This window comes from Phyllobates terribilis, unplaced genomic scaffold, assembly GCF_046119375.1.
Source record: "Phyllobates terribilis strain yellow unplaced genomic scaffold, ASM4611937v1 Scaffold_8__6_contigs__length_399053987, whole genome shotgun sequence".
Taxonomy (NCBI): domain Eukaryota; kingdom Metazoa; phylum Chordata; class Amphibia; order Anura; family Dendrobatidae; genus Phyllobates; species Phyllobates terribilis.
In genome coordinates, this window is record NW_027362768.1 from 107316565 (window position 1) to 107338733 (window position 22169).

The 22169-nt window shown below is 43.4% G+C and overlaps 1 protein-coding gene across 1 annotated transcript in view; it reads left to right on the top strand.

The window, feature by feature from the left end:
- Positions 1-22169, top strand: part of BRDT (bromodomain testis associated) — a 75056-nt gene that overhangs the window by 29053 nt on the left and 23834 nt on the right. The window contains exons 3-6 of the mRNA XM_073645241.1: positions 6401-6538; positions 13420-13564; positions 15230-15405; positions 16271-16633. Coding sequence (XP_073501342.1) covers positions 6401-6538; positions 13420-13564; positions 15230-15405; positions 16271-16633 — 822 coding nt within the window. The remainder of the gene's footprint in view (positions 1-6400; positions 6539-13419; positions 13565-15229; positions 15406-16270; positions 16634-22169) is intronic.

Here is a 22169-nt window from a genome sequence, read left to right on the forward strand (position 1 = left end):
AAGACCTAGAGAGGTGGACTTGCTGGTGTGTTTTGGATCACTGTCCTGGTGCATAACCCAAGTGCGCTTGAGCTTGAGATCACGAAAAGATGGCCGGACATTTTCCTTCAGGATTTTTTTTGTAGACCGCAGAATGCATGGTTCCATTTGCCACAGCAAGTCTTCCAGGTCCTGAAGCAGCAAACCAGCCCCAGACCATCACACTACCACCACCATATTTTACTGCTGGTATGAAGTTCCTTTTCTGAAATGCTGTTACTTCTATGCCAGATGTAATGGGACATACACCTTACAAAATGTTCAACTTTTGCCTCGTCAGTCCACAGAGTATTCTCCCAAAAGTCTTGGTGATCATTAAGATGTTTTCTGGCAAAACTGCGATGAGCCTTTGTTTTTGCTCAGTAGTAGTTTTTGGCTTTGAACTCCATGCACTCCATTTTTGCCCAGCCTTTATGGTTAAGTCATGAACACTGGCCTTATTTAGGCAAGTGAGGCCTGCAGTTGTTTGGATGTTGTTGTGGTGTCTTTTGTGACCTCATGGATGAGTCGTCTCTGCATTCTTGGAGTAATTTTGGTAGGCCGGCCACTCCTGGGAAGGTTCACCACTGTTCCATGTTTTTGCATTTGTGGGTAATGGCTATCACTGTGGTTCGCTGGAATCCCAAAGCTTTAGAAATGGCTTTATAACCTTTTCCAGACTGATAGATCTTAATTACTTTGTTTCTCATTTGTTCCTGAATTTCTTTATGATGTGATCCAATGTCTAGCTTTTAAGGATATTGTGGTCTACTTCCCTTTGTCAGGCAGGTCCTATTAAAGTGATTTCTTGATTGAGAACATGTGGCAGTAATAAGGCCTGTGTGTGACTAGGGAAGTTCAACTCAGCTTCCCAAACATGTGATAAACCACAGTTAATTTATGTTTTAAGGGGGGTCGGGTGGGTAATCACTTTTTCAGGCAGGACCCTGAAGGTTTGGATTTCTTTTTTCCTTAATAATAAAGACCTTCATTTAAAAACTGCATTTAGTGTTTACTTGTGTTATCTTTGTCTAATATATTTAAATTTTGTTTTCTGATCTGAAGCATTCAAGTGTGACAAACATGCAAAAGAATAAGAAATCAGGAACGGGGCTGTGACAACACAGTTTTTCTTCTTAATTATGCCAGACATACTTTCTTTTTGCCAGGAGCAATATACCTTTTATTTTTATGTTGACTTTTGAACCTGTGTTCTTCTTTGGTTGCTCAACACAGACTATTGTTCGAATAAACCTGAATGTTGATCATTGAAGTGATATTGGTAATTGATGAATGGCTGCTATTCACATCTCATATCTGCTCTTACATATCGTCTATCAGTTTTGCAATACAGGGACTCTGAACAATGGATGTTTGCTAAGATATATTAAATACCATTGTAGGGTGTTTGCCAGCCAACATTGGGTGGGATGAACTGTGGATATTGAAGCATTGTAAACTAATATCATGATCCTTGACACTTGACCTGTGAATGATGGCTTGAAAGGACAAATGTGAAGCATAAAAATGGGGTCTCTGCATCTGTTCAAGAAGACTCTACAGGATGACAGCCTAAAGGACCACAGCCCTGGCTGGAAAGATACAGAACTGCTCCACTGACCTTTGCTGAACTCTCAGACGATTTGAAGAATCCAGGTTGGGACAATCGGGTCACCTGGCCACATATCTCATGACTCTAATCCTGGCAGGACAGCAGAAGAGTGAGACTCTGTAATTTGCACCATCTTGTGTATTTGCTGGGACTGTGCCATATGTTAGTGATTGCTGGTGATTTAATAAATTATTGCCACACTGTTTACCATCACTCTGTGTTGTCTGAGTAGTGTTCTGCCCACAAGGGCAAACACTTTTTCACACCACTGTATATGGAGCAAGGCTGCGCCCTCTAATCTGCCACGCCCACTGGACTGCTGAATACAAATGTATGGAGCGAGACCATGCCCACTAGTCGGGCTCTGGCCAGGAGTATGTATAGCTCATACTTACTCTCTGGTCCCAGCTCAGAAACCAGCAAATTCCCATGTGCTGAGGGGATTCGTAAGTCTGCAGTCACACGGAGTGACTGCAGACTTATCAGTTTGGACCGGACAACCCTTTTAAGCTTGTACATCTGTATCATGATGGTCTCAAGGAGTGTGACTGGACTCCTTTATTACTGCTCATATTTGTCACTGGACATGTCCTACGTGGCATTTTTGATGCCAGCGCCCTTTAAAATCAAAGACCTAACTTCAGCTACAGATATGTAAGAAAAGGACATATTCAAGTAGATTCCCTCTCTAAACATTTTTCAGTCCCAGTTCACTATTACGATTTGCCTCATATTACAACATTACTGCCCTTTCTTAAGACTTTTTACTTGTCATTATAACAGAAGTTTTGATCAGTGTGGGTAAATTCATTAAAGCGCACCTGTCAGCAGGATTGTGCTTAGCTTAGTAAACTACATACACTGTCAGGTGCGCGCCGTTATACTGAGTAAAATGATACATTTAGTTATGAAACCCGTGCTGTGATTTTTTTATAATCTTTATCTTTATTTTTGACATAATGAGATGCTCGCGCTCCGGGGCGGCCTTTTGGGAGGGGCTTTATCTGGTGCTCTGCTTATGTATTCCTATATCTGCCTTCTGATAGGTTACTGTGCCTTCAGTCACCTGCCTACTATTTTAAATACTGCCTGTGTAATTTGTGTGCCAAACATGAAATTTACATGCACCAAAATGATGCCCGCGCATGTGCAGTAGAATCTCTTGGTTGCCAATGCTACGACGCAACCACGGCTGGCGGTGTCATATTGCTGCAGGCACATTTCTTTCTCCTCCAGTAAAATGGCGCCCACGCAGTAGCATCTATCGCTTGCCAATAGATGCTACTGCGCAAGCACCACAAGCGGCGGCATTTTGCTGGAGGAAAAAGAAATTTGCCTGCATCAATATGGCCCCCGCCGTCGGCGTAGTATCATTTCTCAGTTGCTGAGATATGCTACTGCGCATACGCGGCGCCATATTGCTGCTGCCAAATTATTTTTCCTCCAGCAAAATGGCGCCCACGCGTGCGCAGTAGCATCTATCGCTTGCTAATAGATGCTACTGCGCAAGCGCCACTAGCGGCGCCATTTTGCTAGAGGAAGAAGAAATTTGCCGGCCGCGCTTACGCAGTAGCATCTCTCGGCAGCAGAGATGCTACTGCGCATGATCGGGTGAAGGGCGGGTCATTTTGGTGCATGTAAATTTCATGTTTGGCGCGCACACATTGCACAGGCAGTATTTAAAATAGTAGGCTGGTGACTGAAGGCACAGTGACCTGTCAGAAGGCAGAAATATGAATACATAATCAGAGCACGAGATAAAGCCCCTCCCCAAAGGCCGCCCCGAAGCACAAGCATCTCATGTCAGAACTGAAAATAAAGATTATAAAAGAACCACAGTACGGATTTCATCAACAAAGGTATCATTTTGCTCAGTGTAACGGCGCCCACCTGACAGTGTATGTGGTTTACTAAGCACAGTCCTGCTGTGAGAGGTGCGCTTTAACCTTTTGTGCACCATGGCATTGCATCTGTGTATAAAAGCTGTTGGCCTGGAATAAGTAGTGCAGAGAGTATTCCCCAGCTGCTCCTGTACTGAACAAACAGCGGTATTAGATGGGGCACACTTGACATGTCTCAAGACTACATTTCCCTTAGAACATTTGCTTTTCCAAACTCAACTAATCAACATAACGCTATGTACAGAGTCATTCATATACCAGACTCTTTCAATCACAGTTTATTTTATTGCTGCCTGACTGCAGAAATTGAATAATGTAATTCACTTTGCTGGCTTTCATTGAAGAGCTGTACGGCTCATCACATCTGTTTTTCTTATGTGCTCTGCGTAACAGACTAAATCAGTGGAAAATAAATGCAGAGAAATAGACGTAATGTACTTTACCTCTCTACTCTGACACTGCTCAGTAAATACTTTTAGTGCACAACTATGATGATGATGTTGCTTGACCTGGCTATTGGTTATGGAGTAGGTGCTTTTTAATAATTTTTTTTTTTTGTAGAACAGATGTTCTCATGATCATTCATGAAATGTCTAACCACAGGGTTTTTATAACTTGTTGATGGAACATAGTATAAAACAGTGATTGATTAGGGGCCCAGTTGCTGGGACCACCAACTGTCGTGAGGGCAGGGCAGTTTTAGTTCTGGACACCAATGAATAGCAAGTTCTACATATATTGAAGGTGACCTAATTTCTGTCTGTTATATATTTATTATTATAGTTATATAATTTTTTTTTAAAGGGAATCTGTCAGCACAAAATGACTGTTCAAACCAAGCGCAGCAGCTCAGTGCACCCTCGGTGTGGCTGAGCACTTCAGTGCACCTTCCCACTTACTGGTTTTCCATCAATCTCCTTCCACCCTTTTCCATTCCTCTATTCCTTGATTAATGTCTCTGGGTTTACAGGAACCAGATGGATGAAAAAACAAGTAGGTTTAATGGCCCACTGAATTGTTTAGCCACACCAATGGTGCACTTTGCTCCAGTGCTTGGTTTGAACAGTCATTTTGTACTGACAATCCATTTAAAGGTTCTTTACATTTTCAGCAATTAATGTGCCATGATTAGAATCACTGCCTGAATAACCCGGTACCGACAAATACCATAAAAATAAGGCCACGCAAACGAAGTTTCAAGCCTTTGAAATCTGCAAGCACCATCAAAAATATACATGCGCTGTAATAGCACATTGCTAAATCCAAATGACAGAATCACTCTCTGAGCTCAGGAGAAAGATATGTTTGTTTGCTTCAAAGCATCAAGATAAAAGAAATATTAATGAATCAGCAGATTTGTATGGCTATTTCTGTAAACCTTTTTGTAAATTCTGTAGAAACCAAATCCTTTTATATTGTTTGTGAACATACCAAGTAGTGTTGAGCAAACGTGATCGGATAACGCATATTTTATTGCTGATGCTCCCCTGAGCATTTTTTTTTTTAATCTGCCCTATGGCCCCTGAGATGTGATTTTTTTGTATTTTGTACTAGTTTTTATGGTATTTACAGATGGGATGTGGCTCACAGGATCCTCTGGGACGTGTCTTTTAGGCTGTTCTCCATTATTGGCCTATGAACCACGCCTCCTTTGTAAAAATCCTAAAAAATGGTGCTAAATTGTTATTATTTTTTAAATCTCTGGAGTAATATGGTGCATTAGAAAAAAAACTAAACTAAATACATAGGGGAGTAGCGGGAATAATATAAGAGCAAAAACTGTCCACTTTTGATCTGCTGACAGGTCCTCAAAGTCCTGGCTCCTGCCCATTTAGTAGTAGAGATGCCCAGATGGCCTACAGAGCGAGGACAGGTCTTCCATAAGCGCAAGTTCTCCTGACCCTTCTCATACTGTAGAACCTGTAGCTCTATTCCTGCTACACCGTGCCTTCAGCTTAGTGATACAATGCCTCATATGTTCTTGTCATGCATTCTGCAGTCTGGGGTTGATAATGCTCCGGCCTATGCTGTTTAGCAAGTAATATTTCTGGTAAAAATGTTTTTTTTATTTAGAATATAAATCTAAATATATCTGATCTATCTATCTAAATTGTGCTCAAAAGTTTACATACCCCGGCAGATTTGGTTGTCATTAAGATTTAAAAAGAGCAAACACAGTAGTTTGACATTAAATGGCTTCACCGAACCAATAACAATGAGTGCAGAAAAAGATTTCTTGTTATCATTCATATTCTCTGAAACAAGGCCAAGAAAGGGAAAATTCTGCCGGGGTATGTAAACTTTTGAGCACAACTGTCTGTGTGTGTGTGTGTGTGTGTGTGTGTGTGTGTGTGTTTGTGTGTGTGTGTGTATATATAACATATATCTTAGCTAGTGCAGCACAGACAAGCTATGTATTTAAACGGGTGCAGAACCCTACAGGCACAACCAAACCTCAGTAATAGTCCATATAGATAAAGCACTCCAATCTTCATAAATAAGCTGTTGTTTATTGACAAATAGTCATAGTGGTGGCAACGTTTCATTCCTATTGAGGAACTTTCTCAAGCAGTGCTCAGTACATCAAGTGAACTTTATATATACTGTACATAACAATTAAGAGTATTCAAAATACAATAAGAATTAAGATTATCACAAGATGTGCTCTCTAAGTGCATAAAATATTAAAGTGCATCATAGTGCTGCCTATATACCGTATGTTTGTATTTTTTTCCCTACATTTTCTGTTAAAATGTGGAAACAAATTTTTACCCTAATTTTTGGATAAGCTATAATATCATCCACAATATTTGATAGATTGTCCAGAATGTGTTACCAGAACTGATCATTACGTTATGTTTATTTGCAGGATTATTATCAAATTATAAAGAATCCAATGGATTTGAGTACAATAAGGAAAAGACTAGAGTATAACTATTACCCAAAGGCTCTGGACTGCATGCAGGATTTCAATACCATGTTCACGAATTGCTTTGTTTATAATAAGGTAAAGCCATCGTATACCTTGTGGCCATATGGAGCCTGTGGCCACTGGTTGTTGGTGTGGCAGAATGAGGGCGAACCATATGAAATGTCAGATTTTTTTTTTATTTTTTTTTTAATGCTTTTACGTTATGAAGTAATTACAAATACAATGTATTACAGTCGAGATTGTATATAATAGAAGATCCAGTGATGATTAATAACGGTATATGCATGTATAAAAGAATCCATTCTTTTATTTTACTATTTATCAATTTGTAAATGCCTATTATCAACTTTGATTGATCATTGATATAGCAGGTTAATATCTATATATTGTCCACAGAGCGATATACATTGAAATGGGTTCCTTCACCTATATGAGAAACGCAGAGCGGCACACAGGGAATAGGTTTATTGGTATGGGAGCATTAATACAATATCTGACCAGCTCGGGAAAACATTCACCAGTAAGACATCCATGCTCCTAACAGGGAATACTATTATATATGCACACTCCTAGTAGGGAATATTACTACACATTCACCGCACCTAAAAATTGACCTAATACGGGGCGGTGATGTCTGAAGGTATACTGGATTGGTTCAGTAGGAACAGTGCGCGACGGCTGTTAGTCTACACAGACGAGCCCCCGCCAGTCTAAGGCAATGATTGGCTGAGGTGGAGCTGAGCCGCTCTACTAACAGTGGAGGTAGGCTGCGGTGAACGTCAATAACGAAACTCGATGCCTGTAATTGAGTATCTGACAGCTCCTGAATGAGGGAAGGGGGTTTCCTCCCCTTTTAAATAAGCGCTAATTTGCCGCCGAATGCGGCCAGCAACTATGCTAATATGTTATAATACGTATCAGAAGTCTGAAATGACTTATCTATCTTCTTGTCTAGGCTGCCAGCCCCTGATGATTCATGGCCGTAACAAATAAATGCGGAAACGCGTAGGACAAAGTCTCCAGCAGAAACATAAGAATTAAAAGGAGAGTAAGATAGCCTTTCATATAAGGGTATGTGCACACTGTCAGGAGCCGCTAGGGGTTTGAAGCTGCGTGTTATGCAGCGTCAAACCCGCAGTGGCCAGATGTTATAGCATAGTGGATAGGATTTCTAGAAATCCCATGTGCACTGTGCATCTGCGGCACACTTGCAGAAACTGACATGCGGCGCGTCTTTCCAGACCACAGCATGTTAATTTCTCCGACTGGTTCACATGCGGGCTTTCCCCATAGACCTAACCTCTGAGGAAAGTCCGCAGGTAAAAAAAAATATATATATGGCGCCACTCATTTGCATAAAATGAGCTGAAGCCGCCGGTGGCTATTCAGTTGTGTCGGGGTCGCAGGCGGGTCCTGACAGTGTGCACATATCCTTACACAACAAATACAGGGGAACTGTAGGCTGATAAGCAAGTGCAGAGAGGGAAAAAAGTTTAAATAGTTTCATATTAATTAGGACCTAATTAATCATTAGGGACTACAAAAAAAAATACTATAATGCACTCAGCACTTTGATAGCGTATGATTTATTCGATCACCCATGACAGCACCACGAGAGAGGAGGATCCGCCCACCAAGGACCGGAAACCTACAGGTTAAAAGGGCGGCACACCCCTCTCGTCTCAGTTTGGTTTCCTGTCCTTGATGGGAACTCCTGCAGGTTTGTGAAAGAAAAGCTTCCTGTCCCAGGCTGATCCAGGTGGGGATATCTTCTCTGCCTCGGTCAGGTCTGGACTCCCTGGAGGCGCCACGGTAGAGCTCAGGGGGGGGGGGGGCTGCTCTGTGTGCGCTGGGCAGCAGCTGCGTCTCCTGGCTGGGTTCGCCTGCTCGCATGTGGCCCAGACCGCGGGTGCTTCGGCATGTCTGGAGGCTGATTCCTCCATGTGTGCAGGAAGCTCGGGCCGCGCCGGCGGGTGACGCGGCTGGTGACGTCATCTGAGGCATGGCTAGGAAGCCTGTGGGCGTGCCTCTTCAACCATTCTTTCGGGATGATGGTCACGGCCAGAAACACGTCGGAGACGTGTGACGGAAGGTAGGGGTGATGTTCCCCATCTGGGGGGGTGGCGTTTCCTAGGCCACATGAGAGGTCAATTGACCAGGTGTCGGGGATAGAACCTGTTATAAATTATAACAGGCATCACTATCCGGTGCTTCCCAGTCCATCCAGGTGAGATGACTGATCCTGAGCTACAGCAGCAGGAAGATCTTTTGCTACCTGGGGAGCACCAAGAGCCTGTGGAGCATCGCTCACGTTCAAGTGGGAGCCGTTCCACGGACAAGCATGGATCCTCAAGTTCCAGCCAAAAAGGCTCAGCCAGGAAGGAAAATCATGAAGTCCAGAGGGGGAGGGGGGGACCCTCCATCAGCGGGAGATTCTTCTCCAATACCGGTACCGTGTATTTGGCAGGGGTAAGTGGATCTTCGTGAATGTTCACTTGGTAATGGTTTCCTCTGTCTTGCTAATGTTTTTCAGAGCAAGAAATGCATTTCCAAGTCTAAGCACAAGGAATGTGCTATATGTAATATCCCTTTTGCTTGATACCTATGTGAAGAGACTCTGTCACTCTTGTATTGGACAGACACTGGTGGAGGAATCCCCCAGTTTTTCTTCAGGGTTGAGATCTTTAATTAAAGAAGAAATTGGCAAGAATCTTGTAAAAAAAAAAAAAAGGGAACCTTCCCCAACATCAAATAATTCTTCCCTATCTATGGTCACCGAGGATTCGGGTGACCTCTCGCTCATCCTCCTCCTCAGACAGTGATTCCGGTCATCAATGTTTCCCCTTATGTGAAGTGGATGCATTGATCAAGTCTGTCCGGTCCACCATGGGCATTATAGAAACTAGATCTGAGAGATCAGTGGAGGATGTAATGTTTAAGGGACTAGACCATAGGAAGAAAAGATGTTTCCCTATGAATAATAAAATACAGGCCCTAATTGACACAGAATGGAAGAGACCAGAGAGGAAAGGTTCTCTGCCACCTTCTTTTAAAAGAAGATACCCCTTTGAAGATAGCCCATCCTCCTCCTGGTCTAAGGCACCCAGACTTGACGTAGCTATAACCAAAGCTTCTAGGAAGTCCTCCTTACCATTCGATGACATGGGAGTCCTAAAGGACCCTCTAGATAGGAAGGCAGATACCTGGGGAAACCGCAGTAGGCGCCTTAAAGTCAGTAGTGGCCGCCACCTGCACCTCCAGTTCCCTAATGATCTGGTTGGAGTAGTTAGGAACCCAGCTAAAAGAGGGAGTATCTAGGAAAGAAATCCTATCCTCCATCCCTCTTGTTCAAGGTGCGGCGGCGTTCCTCGCTGACGCCTCAGCGGACTCTGTCAGGCTCTGTTGCTCAAGTGTTGGCCAGGGGATATACAAGCCAGATCTAGACTCTGTTCTATCCCTTGTGAAGGTCAGTTCCTGTTTGGTCCTGCCATGGATGATTTATTAGAGAAAGCTGGAGACTCAAAAAAAGGATTTCCTGCTGTATCCCTGCCTACTTACAAAAGGTTGTTCAGGAGAAAGCGGTTTGTCCGGAAAAGACAGACTAAAGAACAGGACAAATATGAAGCCCGTAACCAGAAAGGTAGGTTTTACTTTTTGGCATGTCTTCCCAAGGGGCACGAAAGTCAGGACAATGATGGTCGGCCCAGGTGGGAGGAAGATTAACCTCCTTTCTCCCAGCCTGGGAGCTTATTACAGCAAGTAGCTGGATTCTTGGCCTTGTGAGATCAGGATTAAAGTTGGAGTTCCGATCACTCCCTCACAGAAGGTTTCTGGTTACTCCCTCCGATTCTTCCCCTTTACGTCAGTCTGCTCTTCAGTCGGAGATCCATGACCTAGTGAAGAAATCTGTGCTAGTTGAGGTCCTGGAGGTAGAGAGAGGTAGAGGGTTCTACTCCCATCTCTTTTTGGTCCCCAAGCCAGACGGTTCTTTCAGGACTATAATGAATCTGAGATCCCTGAATAGACACCTGGAAATCCATACTTTGAAAATGGAATCTTTGAAATCAACAATTAAACTTCTTTTTCCCGATTGTTACATGACTGTCTTAGATCTTAAAGATGCATACTATCATGTATCCATTCACAAAGATTATCAAAAATACCTAAGGGTGGCGTTAGAGATGGAAGGGGTAATAAAACACTTTCAGTACACTTCCCTTCCCTTCGGTCTTGCCGTTGCTCCGAGAGTTTTTACTAAAGTAGTGGCAGAAGCCATGGCACATGTCAGGGAGAAAGACATTCTTATAACCCCCTACCTCGACGATTTCCTTGTAGTGGGTAATTTTTTTCCTCAATGTAAATCAGAAGTTATCTCCATCCTGGAAGGGTTGGGGTGGTTGTTAAACTTGCCAAAGTCTAAATTAACTCCCATGAAAGCCCAACAATTTCTGGGGATTATTCTGAATTCAGAAGAACGATCTTATAGTCTACTAAGCTTAAAAGTTAAAGCAATCCAGGGGTTGGTTAAAAAAGCCATAGATAAACCCTCTGTCTCTTCGTAGTGCGATGTCCCTTTTAGGCACTTTAACATCATGTTTTTCCGCGGTTAAGTGGGTGCAATTCCACTCTAGAGCCCTTCAGTGGGAGGTGTTGTACAATGAATCAGTGCTAGGGGGCTGTCTTGAACACACTTTAACCTTATTCTCTCGCTCACTTCAGTCCCTTAAATGGTGGTTGGAAACTAGGAACCTAGTTCGGGCGGTCCCCTGGGAAGTAAGTCCTTCCCATGTGTTAACCACGGATTCGAGTCCCGCGAGATGGGGAGCTCACTTAGATGGAAATATAGTTCAGGGGATATGGTCAGAGAGTGAGAAAAACCTTTCCTGTAATGTTAAAGAACTATTGACTATAGATTGAGCAGTAAGCTACAGGGTCGAGACGTCCGCATATTATCAGACAATCAAGTGTCCGTGTCATTTGTGAATCATCAAGGGGGTACAAAGTCAAAAACCTTGATGAGAGTGGCGGACGAACTCTTTCAAAAAGCAGAAAGTCATTTACTCTCCCTTACGGCCTTATATCTAAAAGGGAAAGAAAACGTCAAGGCAGACTTTGAGCCGCAACATTCTGAAGGAAGGAGAACGGGAGCTAGATTCTCAGATCTTTGCTCAGATAGTTCTCATGTGGGGCCTTCCAAAAGTGGATCTGTTTTCCACAAAACAAAATCGCAAGGTTCCGGAATTCTGTTCTCTGAACCCCAGGGAAAATCCCCTGGTGGTGGATGCTCTTCTACTTCCCTGGAAATTCAGCCTGGCGTACGCGTTTCCTCCTTCATTACTCCTTCCAGTGGTCCTAAGGAAAATCAGGAAGGACAGAGCCAGGGTCATCCTCATAGCTCCCTTCTGGCCCAAGAGGCCCTGGTTCTCCTGCCTAAAAGTCGGTGTCGGTATCCGATCCTTGGATCTTACCAGAGATCCTGGATCATCTTTCACAAGGGCTGATTGTTCATCCTCCAACGCGGGGACTGCATCTTACGGCATGGAACTTGAAAGGCGCTTACTAATTAGGAGAGACACCCTTCTATGTAGTAGGAACAGGTTACTACACGTATTTATGCCCATTGGGAAAATTATTAGAATTTCTACAAAAAGTTCTAGAGTTGGGGTTATCCACCAGCACCTTGAAGGTCCAGGTCTCAGCTCTGGGAGCCTTATTTTCCCAGGATTTAGCAGCTAATTACTGGATCTCCCGTTTTTTATCAAAGCATCATTTAGATCTAGACCCATTGATAAAATAAGGGTAATGCCTTGGGACTTAAACCTGGTCTTGACTGCACTAACTAACCCGCCTTTCGAACCTTTGGAACCTGCTTCTCTAAAAATAGTTACCCTAAAAACCGCCCTATTGGTCGCCTTAACATCGGCCAGAAGAGTAAGCGACATTCAAGCTCTATCCATGGCACCTCCATTTACCAAAATTCTAGAGGATAGGCCAGATCTGGCTTAAGGATTATCCCATCTTCCGAAAGTAGCCTCTTACTTTCATAGAACTCAAGAAATAGTCCTTCCTACCTTCTGGTCCTCTCCAAAGAATGAGAATGAATAGAAGCTTCACACATTAGATGTGAGGAGATGTCCATTAAATATCTTTCAGTCACTAAAGAGTCTAGAGTAGATAGGTCACTTTTCATATGTTAGGAAGGGTTATAAACCATCAAAACCTATGATTGCCAGATGGATAAGAGGTGCCATCTCTCTGGCTTACTCATCGAGTGGCAATGAGCTACCAGAAGGTCTGAAAGCCCACTCTACTCAGGCCGTCGCGACCTCCTGGGCGGAAAAGGCTGATGTCTCCATCGAGGATATATGTAAGGCCGCTACCTGGTCCTCGCCTTCCACCTTCTATAAACACTACAGATTAGACAGACATGGGTGTCTCCACTGATCTCACTTTTGGTAGAAGGGTGCTCCAGGCGGTGGTCCCTCCCTAGAAATATCTTCTCTGTAATTCTCTCGTGGTGCTGTCATGGGTGATCGAATAAAGTCTTAGTTACTTACCGGTAGCAGGATTTTTTGGAACCCATGACAGCACCCTTATATTCCCTCCCCTTCACTTATGGGAGCACTCCTAGTAGTTTCCTATCCTTGGTGGGCGGATCCTCCTCTCTCATGGTGCTGTCATGGGTTCCGAAAAATCCCGTTACCGGTAAGTAACTAAGACTATCTGATGCCTATTGGAATAATTGCATCAGTGAATCAGTCATAGATACTAGGGCTACACAACTGTTTGCTAAGAGAGATTTTATTTTTCCATTACTATTAAAGATTTTAGAGATAATATTAAAAATAAGAGTTACATTTTTATATTAAAACCACTCCAATTGGAATGGTCAGTGATTTTAAAACATTTTTTTTTTTTTGAGAAATCCGCTTTAATATGCAGTGAATTTTTTACAGCCGGGAGATGATATCGTCCTAATGGCTCAAGAGCTGGAAAAAGTGTTCATGCAGAAAATTGCTGAAATGCCCCATGAAGAAATTGAATTGTCTGTTGTTGGTAACAGAAGTGTTAAAAGGAAGATGCCAACATCATCTGAAGGAGGTATCTACCCAAAGCGATGCATTAATCTGTGGTCCAGGACTTCTTATTTTGTGTAACAGCTGGAGTTTAAAGAGATTTTCTCATCTTTTTGAACAGGAGCGCTCCGTTTCTCAGCCTGCCTGGGGAGGTGGGTGGGGGCCAGTGTGCTCCTGACTGACAGATCAAACCATCCTCATTGTTGCGCACTGGCTCTGATTTTCTACCAATGCAGCCAGCTTCAGAGCAGCACTCTATTAGAGAGCTTGTAAGCACTTCTTACCTAGGAAGTCAGCCACCACTGATAGACTGCAGCAGTGGACAGTAACCTAGGTATCAATCAGTAAACGATAAAATTAAAAATCCCTCTGTTCTTATTTTTACAATTATATTTTTGCAATTATATCCATTTTAAGATGGTGCAACAGCACCCTAAATCTTTCTGTTTGAGAACACTCCTCTTAGTAATTTTAAAGGGAATCTGTCACCCCCTGGGCGATATCAGACCTCTACTATGGCCATACAGGGTATAGAAAAGTAAATCTATACATACTGTACCTGTATGGCCCATAGCAGAGGTCTGATTGCAGACAAAAGCATTTTAACCAATTCTTTTTTCCACAGTCTTGGCGTCCGGGGGACGCCAAGCAATCCCTGCCTATGTGCCTAAATCCCCGCCTCTCTGCTTAATTATCATATCCCACCCCCCACCCCCCTGCACGTCACAGGGCCCTGTGACAGGACCTGTGATGTGCACTGTGCTCCCTGACTTCCGAGTATGCGCAAAGCGCCATTCACATAGAGCGCGCTTTGCTTCATTCCGACCCCGTCTCTCCGTGTTCTGCGCCGCAGGTTTCTATTGTGCAGGCGCCGGGGAAGGGGGATCCCCCGGACGCCAAGCCTGTGGAAAAAGGCACACGTCAGAATTTACAACTGATGCATGCTCAGTAGAGCAGGGACTAGCCGAGCCCTTGAAACAGATGTCGCTGACTCTTCACTTGTGCAGAGGCTGCAGCAGTGACCGAAGCCTCCACCCCCTGATGATGTCTCGTTTGAGTATCCCAGCATGTACTGGAGATCCTCAAGTAAAATGTCATGAAACAGGAAGTTGGTTAAAAAAAAAAAAATTAGAGTAGAGAGAGAACAGCAGGAAATTTTTAGTTTAAGTATATTAGAAAAGCTATTAGATTATTACATTAAATATACATTTGGGATTAAATCAGCATTAGTTTAGACCACCCCTTTAATTAAATTAGTGTAAATATGTACAAAGCAGATATATGCCAGCCCCTTATCCGAGGAGGAGGTACTACTAAGCAATAAACTCAGTAACACACAGCAGTGAGCCTGCACGACAGGAGACAAGATATTGACATCCGAAAGAGAAAGTCTCGACGTAGCCCTTACCTTCCCGGATGTCTCTCCACCCCCCAAACCCTCCCCCCTCCTTCAAATCGGGACTGTCCTGCTCGAACCAAGGTGGTTGGAAGCTATGTATACAGTACATTGATTATTTTTTTCCACCTTGTGTGCTACAGAGGATATATCATGTATTGGTCTGAGTGTGTTATTGTGTGTCTATCCATTATGTGCAATAAAGAGATATATATTTTTTTATTTAAAGTTGATGGTGCTGCTAATTTCTGTAGGATGTACGGTATATTCTAAAATATTCCCTCCTTATTTCAGAGTCTAAAGAGGACACGGAGCGTACTTCTGTTCCAATAAAAAAAGTGACTTCTCAGAAAATGCTCAGAAATCCATTTCCCCGGCCAGTTATTGCAATGATGCCTCAGAGAACTACTCTTGTTCCTTTATCCATCATTCGGACTACAAAGGCTGCTCCCACCAGCCCCGTAACCAAAGTGAGCTTGGGCTTCTGATTTTTATATTTTCCTAAATTATCACATTATTGATAATTTGTTACATTGCCAAATAAATTCAACAGACCTGGAGAGGGATTTCATCAAACACATTGAAAAACTTCAAAGATTGTACAGATTTGTGCACAACCTGTAGCTGTGGACCTTTTTAAAGTTTAGTGTTTTTACTCCATAATTCTGAAAAGTCGACGGAGCTAAGATGGAGGAGTCTAGAGCAGCATTACAGATTAACTAGAATTTAAGTGGCATACATTATAGCAGAAATGTACTCCATCTCATGACCGGTGTAGATTTCTGGACTCGTTATACTAGTGGTGCACGTTATACTAGTAGATGCTTCAAATTCTTTAAGGCTTGCTCTCAATGGCATATCTTAATCCAGCAAACTTTTGATCCTGACTGGCCTATAAAATGCGAGTTTTTATGAATGGTCTCGATTATCTTTACTTGTCTGAGCTTCTTTGTGCTCAACTGACAGAGCTGTAACAGAAGCACACATACCTGTGAGCTGCTGGAGAAGGGCTGCGACTATCCCCAGAAGAGTAATTTCTGCTCCTGAGGAAAAATCCTTTGTGCTCAATCAGCTGAGGAGCAAATTTATTTCTTCTGATATCACAGCTCCTCTTTTCAGCTCACGGAGATAAGTGTGCTCCTCGGGAGCTGTGTTTTTTTTTTTTCCAGACTGCAGCTCATCCTGACATATGACTATGACTTGTTGCTGTTTGAATTATGTGATGTGGCCAATTTTACTACATTCATGGAGAGATCCCATTTAATGACTGATCTTCTGAAGACATTGGCATTCCATTTAACTAAATTGCATTTTCTTACATGTGCTTTTTTTTAGGCCAAAAAGGGCATTAAGAGGAAGGCAGATACTACAACTCCTGCTGTGTCTCTTATATCAATCTCCAGTGAATCCTCTCCGTCTGTATCTGAACCACGACAAATCCAGATGCCAACAAGTTCTGAAAAACCACAAGCTGACACTTCAGTCCGAGATTTCCCTGATTCTCCACAAGTTGACGCAATTATTTCAAAACCACTATCTGAACAGCTGAAACACTGCCACAATATACTGAATGAGATGATGTCTAAAAAACATGCAGGCTGTGCCTGGCCTTTCTACAAGCCTGACCACTCTGCATGCCTTAACTTACCAGGCTTCAGTGAAATAATAAACTGTCCCATGGATCTGAGAACCATCAGAGTAAGTGTATACGGGATCCAGTGTGCTTCTAAAATATATGGGAGATGTCTGAAAGAAAAGACAGTTCACGATTTTGGGCTGTGCTAACCAAAATAATGATCCTTGATTCAATCTATAAAGAAGCAGTTTTTATTCTACAATGCGTTTCCACACCGCATTTGCGTCTCAAGTGTAAAAACCAACTGTATGGTGCATACAGGAGCATCTGTTCTTTCCTTCACAGTAGAAGTCAGATACAATTCTTTACCACTTTTCCTTATCCTTCACCTCTCCACCCCCTTCCCTTCTGCCTCCTCAAGTTTTCTCCTATATCTAAGTGGAATTATCCCAACTATTCTGTGGATCTTCCAGATTACTCCTTTTTTTTTTCTAGTTTTCTCCTGCATTTTTACTACTTATTCCATCTTGTTTTCAACACTTTATTTTTTTTCTTCTCCTTTTTTTTTTTTTTTTCCTCTTCGGATGTCACCACTCATTTTAAATAACTGAACTTCTCTATTCTCCCTTTTTGCGGTCACCGTACCTACACTCACTGTTTGAGCTTTTCCCCTACCACATTTTTTTAATCCTCTGTAGCTGTTCAGTTATTTTTGTCACACATTTTAGACTACTTACACCCCTCTTGCTCCTATGTGCACTGTAAAGTTAGTTTTTACACTTGAGAAAGACCCCAGTCCGGCGTGGAACGCATTATGGAATACAAACCACTTGTTTATATATTGCATCCTGGATCATCATTTCGGTTAGGGCAGCCCAAAACCATGAATTGTCTTTTCCTTCAATCATCCTGGTGGAGTTTTTCCCCAGCCACAGGGCAGCAGTAACCGTTACTGACCTTTTCACAGAAGTTGTGCCTACACAACTTGCTCAGGTGAACAGATTATCTAGTTTTAATATCTTTTTTATAAAGGCATCACCCTATGGTCTGGTGCTCTGTACAGTGTTTATCTGTCTCGGAGATTCAAGAAAGGAAGATTTCCACTCGAGTATAAGTAAATTTATATGATTCGGTTGATAAGTATTTAATTTTTTTTTTTGTATTTAAAAAACTGCAGAAATGAGAATAAATTAGTAATTTTCCTTGTTGACCTACATGCTGTCTTTCAAAGCTACAATATGGTTTTAGAGCTTTCTAAAGCCTTCAAAAGTTTAGAATGAAGTAATCAATAGGACTCAATTGCCTCCTCTATCAATAGCAGGGCTCTTTATTGCACATAGTAACCTATCAAAGCTTAAATGGGGGTGGTCTTTGGTCTTGTACTTAGCATGTCCTTTCTACATATCTATCTTTACATACTAACTGCTTTTCTAATCTTTATTATAAAATGCTCCACATGTCTCCCTCGCTAGCTAATCCCTAAATGTGTCTTTTTTTTACTGTCCTTCCTGTGACTTTTTGTTTGAGAGGAGTCTCAAACAGAACGTCACGGGAGGCTGGGGCTGCACTCATTCCCCACAGCGTCTATCGGCTTTTTTGGAACAGGGTGTCATCTGGGACGGCGCTGCAGGTACTACAGTTTCTTGCTTAGCGCACTCTGAAGATGTCCTGGATCCATGGTTCTGTGGGAGAGGTGAGTGCAGCGCCGGTACTCTGCTTCTATCTCCGCCACCTCAGGTTCTATGCAACAAGATGTCATCAGGGGGTGGAGATGAAAGCATTGAGTCACACTAGTGCCACCTCACAGCTTTTATTACCTCTCTCATACAAATCGTCATCAGGTGGCAGGGCTGGTGTCGCTCACTGCTTTTATCACCGCTCCCTGCTGAAGATTCGTTTAAGTATGCCCTGCACACATGCTTTCTTACCCAGTCTGACTTAGAGTATGGAGAGAAACAACTGCACACTGGGCTGTAAAGTTTCAGAGGCAACTATACAACACCTGATAAGTATTGTGCACAGGTCCTTTTAATCAAATAGGAACCATTTACGATAATTATTGGGCAACGTACCACCCAGTATGCAAATGCATCTCTCCTTGCTCCATGTCGGATAAGGAGGGAGTGTATGCATGGAGGGCACATTTCATTATTGCAAAACAAAGTACAAGAGTTAATCTAATGCAATTTGTATTTTATGCTTCAAACAACATATCCTCTAAATTAATATATTTTTATGCAACACATGTTTTTCTTACTATTGTATGGACTGTAAAAGATAACAACATTGATTTATCTTTCTCCTTCCCCCATGACGGCAGCATGGAGAGAGGGAGGGGATCCGCCCTTCAAGGACAGGAAACCTACAGATAAAAAGGGCAGTACCTCTCTCCCGCATCAGTTGGTTTCCTGTCCTTGATGGGGGACCTACAGTCTCCGTGGTACCTGAAGCAGTACCTGAAGAAAGAAGACCCAGGCCCGACCAGTCCGACTCAGGCGTCCTGATGCACCACCGCTGGGGTCAGTGGGTCTCTGGGGTGAGTCGGACAATTCAGCCTGAAGAGGAAGGAGCGGTCCCAGTGGAATCAGCTGCTTCCTTCCCTCTTCCCGGTGCAGTTAGCGTCTCCTCGTGGTGTGCGCTCGCGCCGGGGGCGCCACCTTGTGGTGTCGCGCCGCAATGCATTACTGGGAGCTTTAATGTGCGCAGGCGTGAGCGCCCGGTTATGGCGGGGGGGGGGGGGAAATACCTGGATGCGTTATAAAGAGCAATTAGCATCAGGAGGTGCTGCTCATGTTAGCTGGTATCATGAGCGAGCAGGAGCTTGGAGAGTTGCAGCTTCTGTCGCCTGAGTCTCCATTACCGCCGCAGCAATGGCAAGCAAGACAGAAAGAAGGCGCTTCACGTCAGCATTGGAACAGCGGGAGCAGTCGTTCGGCAAAGGCTCCAGCGCAGCATCCACTTTGAGAGGGAATTCCCTTACTTGTATGGTTCCTCCTGACAACCCGGTACCCCTCTTCATTCACTGGGTAAGTTATCTTCGTGAAAGTTCTGCTAATAATTGGGGTCTCCTCTCTTTCTCTTCTCTCTTAGGGAAGAACAAGTACAGGCAAAACCAAGCACTGAACCTGTGCTCTTTGCGCAGAGAATTTATCCCCTACTTGGGCGAAAAAACTCTGCGGCTCTTGTATAGAGAAAACGATCTGCGAGGAAACCCCTAAATTTTCCGCAGGACTGAGGTCCATAATTAAAACCCAGGTGGAGCACACCGCTAGATCCCTTCACGGGAAGAAACAGAGGAAATCTAAAAAACGTGCCCCTGGAATCTGATTCTAGTAGCCCAGACGAGATCGATATGGACTCAGATTCATCAGGCTCATCCTCATCCTCATCCTGGGAGAAAAGGTGACGTAGTTGTTTTCCCATTGAAGAAACGGATAGTCTTATCAAAGTCGTTAGATCCACCATGGGTCTGGTAGACCCTCGTCCCAAAAGGTCTGTCCAGAACATTATGTTCGGTGGTCTAGAGCAGAGAAAGAAAAGGTCTTTCCCTCTTAATGAGAAGGTTCATTCTTTGATTAAAAAAAGAATGGAAAAGACCAGAAAGGAAAGGCCTTTTATCCCCGAAAAGAAAATACCCCTTTTGATGACCCGGCTTGCTCATTCTGGGAGAAAGCGCCAAAATTAGATGTAGCAATTGCTAAAGCATCCAAAAAATTCTCCCTTCCATTTGAGGATATGGGGGTACTAAAAGATCCCATGGACAAAAAGGCGGATGCCTTTCTTAAAGGTTCATGGGAGGCTGCGGGAGGAGGTCTTAAACCTGCGGTAGCTGCCACCTGTACCGCCAGATCGTTAATGGTCCGGCTGGATCATTTAGAGACTCAGCCTAAAGGGAAAGCACCTAGGGAGGCAATATTAGACTTCGTACCTTTTAATGAAGGGGGCTGCCGCCTTTCTAGCAGATGCTTCGGCTGACTCTGTCAAGTTGGCTGTTAGGGCAGCGGGCTTCTCTAATGCAGCCCGGTGGGCCCTCTGGCTTAAGTGTTGGCCAGGGGACCTACAAACGAAATCAAGGTTATGCTCCATCCTAAGTGAGGGGGAATTTTTGTTTACCCTTGATGATATCTTGGATAAGGCGGGAGATGGCAAAAAGCGCTTACCTATCCTCTCGAACACCACCTATAGGAAGTCCTTTCGGAACAGAAATTTTATCCGTAGGAAACCCCCCCCCCCCCCCCCGGGACAAGGATGGATATGAAGACTGTAGGAGGAGGACCAAAGGTTTCCTGTTCAATAGACCCTTCCCAATGAAGGTTCGCCCCGGGTGGGGGGAAGGTTGTCTGGGTTTCTCCCGGCCTGGGAAAATATATCAAACAGCCCATGGATCCTGGACCTAATAAAATCAGGCCTAAAATTCCAATTCCTTTCAGTACCTCATCCAAACTTCATGATAACTCCCAAAAGGTTAGCAGTTAGCACTAGAGCAGGAGGTTCGGACTCGGATAGAAAAAGCAGTCCTTCAGGAGGTGCCCACCGGGGAGCAGGGCGAGGGTTTCTATTCTCCTCTATTTTTGAGAAAGTCCTGAAAGTCCTGTCCAGTTTCTATCATAAATCTGATAAAATTAAACAAACTGTTAAAGGTTCAGACCTTCAAGATGGAGACCATAAAGTAATCAGTGAAAATGCTGTTTCAGTATTGCTTCATGACGGTTCTGGACCTGAAGGATGCCTATTATCATATCCCCATCCACAAAGATTTCCGGAAGTTCCTCATAGTTGCAGTCCCAATAGGGGGGGTGGTCAAGCATTTTCTTTTTTTTTTTTTAAACAATGTGTTTATTGAATTTTGCACAAAAATCAGAACATACAATCTATAGGGCCAACAGATGCCCAAAACTGTGCCCCAACCTCTGGGCTTACAAAATGTACAAAATGAACAGTATAAAAATAAAATAAAAGGAAAATATACATAAAAGAAAACAAAAGAAAAAATAATGGATTAATTACATTAAATTCCCCATATATTAGATGGTTGTGAGAAATAATTTATATCCGTAAGTGCTGTGAATGTCGCATGGCTCATATTTTGTTCTATTGCAAGATCGGATGTGCAAGGTAGGGAGAGGGGCCCAGAATCGTCCCGCGCGTCACCCAAACTCAGAACGGCGCACAAAATATCCCGCTTCCTCAACGTTCCCCATGTATAGACAATGGGCTGTTTAACCAAGGTTCCCATATTTTATCAGTTTTCTTCTTTGCCTTGAGTGTGTGCCAGAGCCCTTTCATATTGACAGTTCGTGTTCAGTCTGGTCACTATCTCCCCCACCGTAGGGATGCCCACTCCTTTCCATTTAGCCGCGATAGCTGATCTAACTGCGATCAGAATATGTGACAAAATTCCTCTAATTTCCCAGGGGACATCCATTAATCCTATATGAAGTATTCCCATACTAGGTGTTATCTCCAGGTGAGTCCCCAGTAGATCCCATATCAAACTATCCAATGCCCTCCATAGTGATTGAAGTTTTGGACAAAGTCAAGCATTTTCAATACACGGCCCCCCATTCGGCCTGGCCATTGCCCCAAGGGTATTCACCAAAATAATCGCGGAGGTGATGGTGCACCTGAGAGCAGAATATCTTGGTCGTCCCATATCTG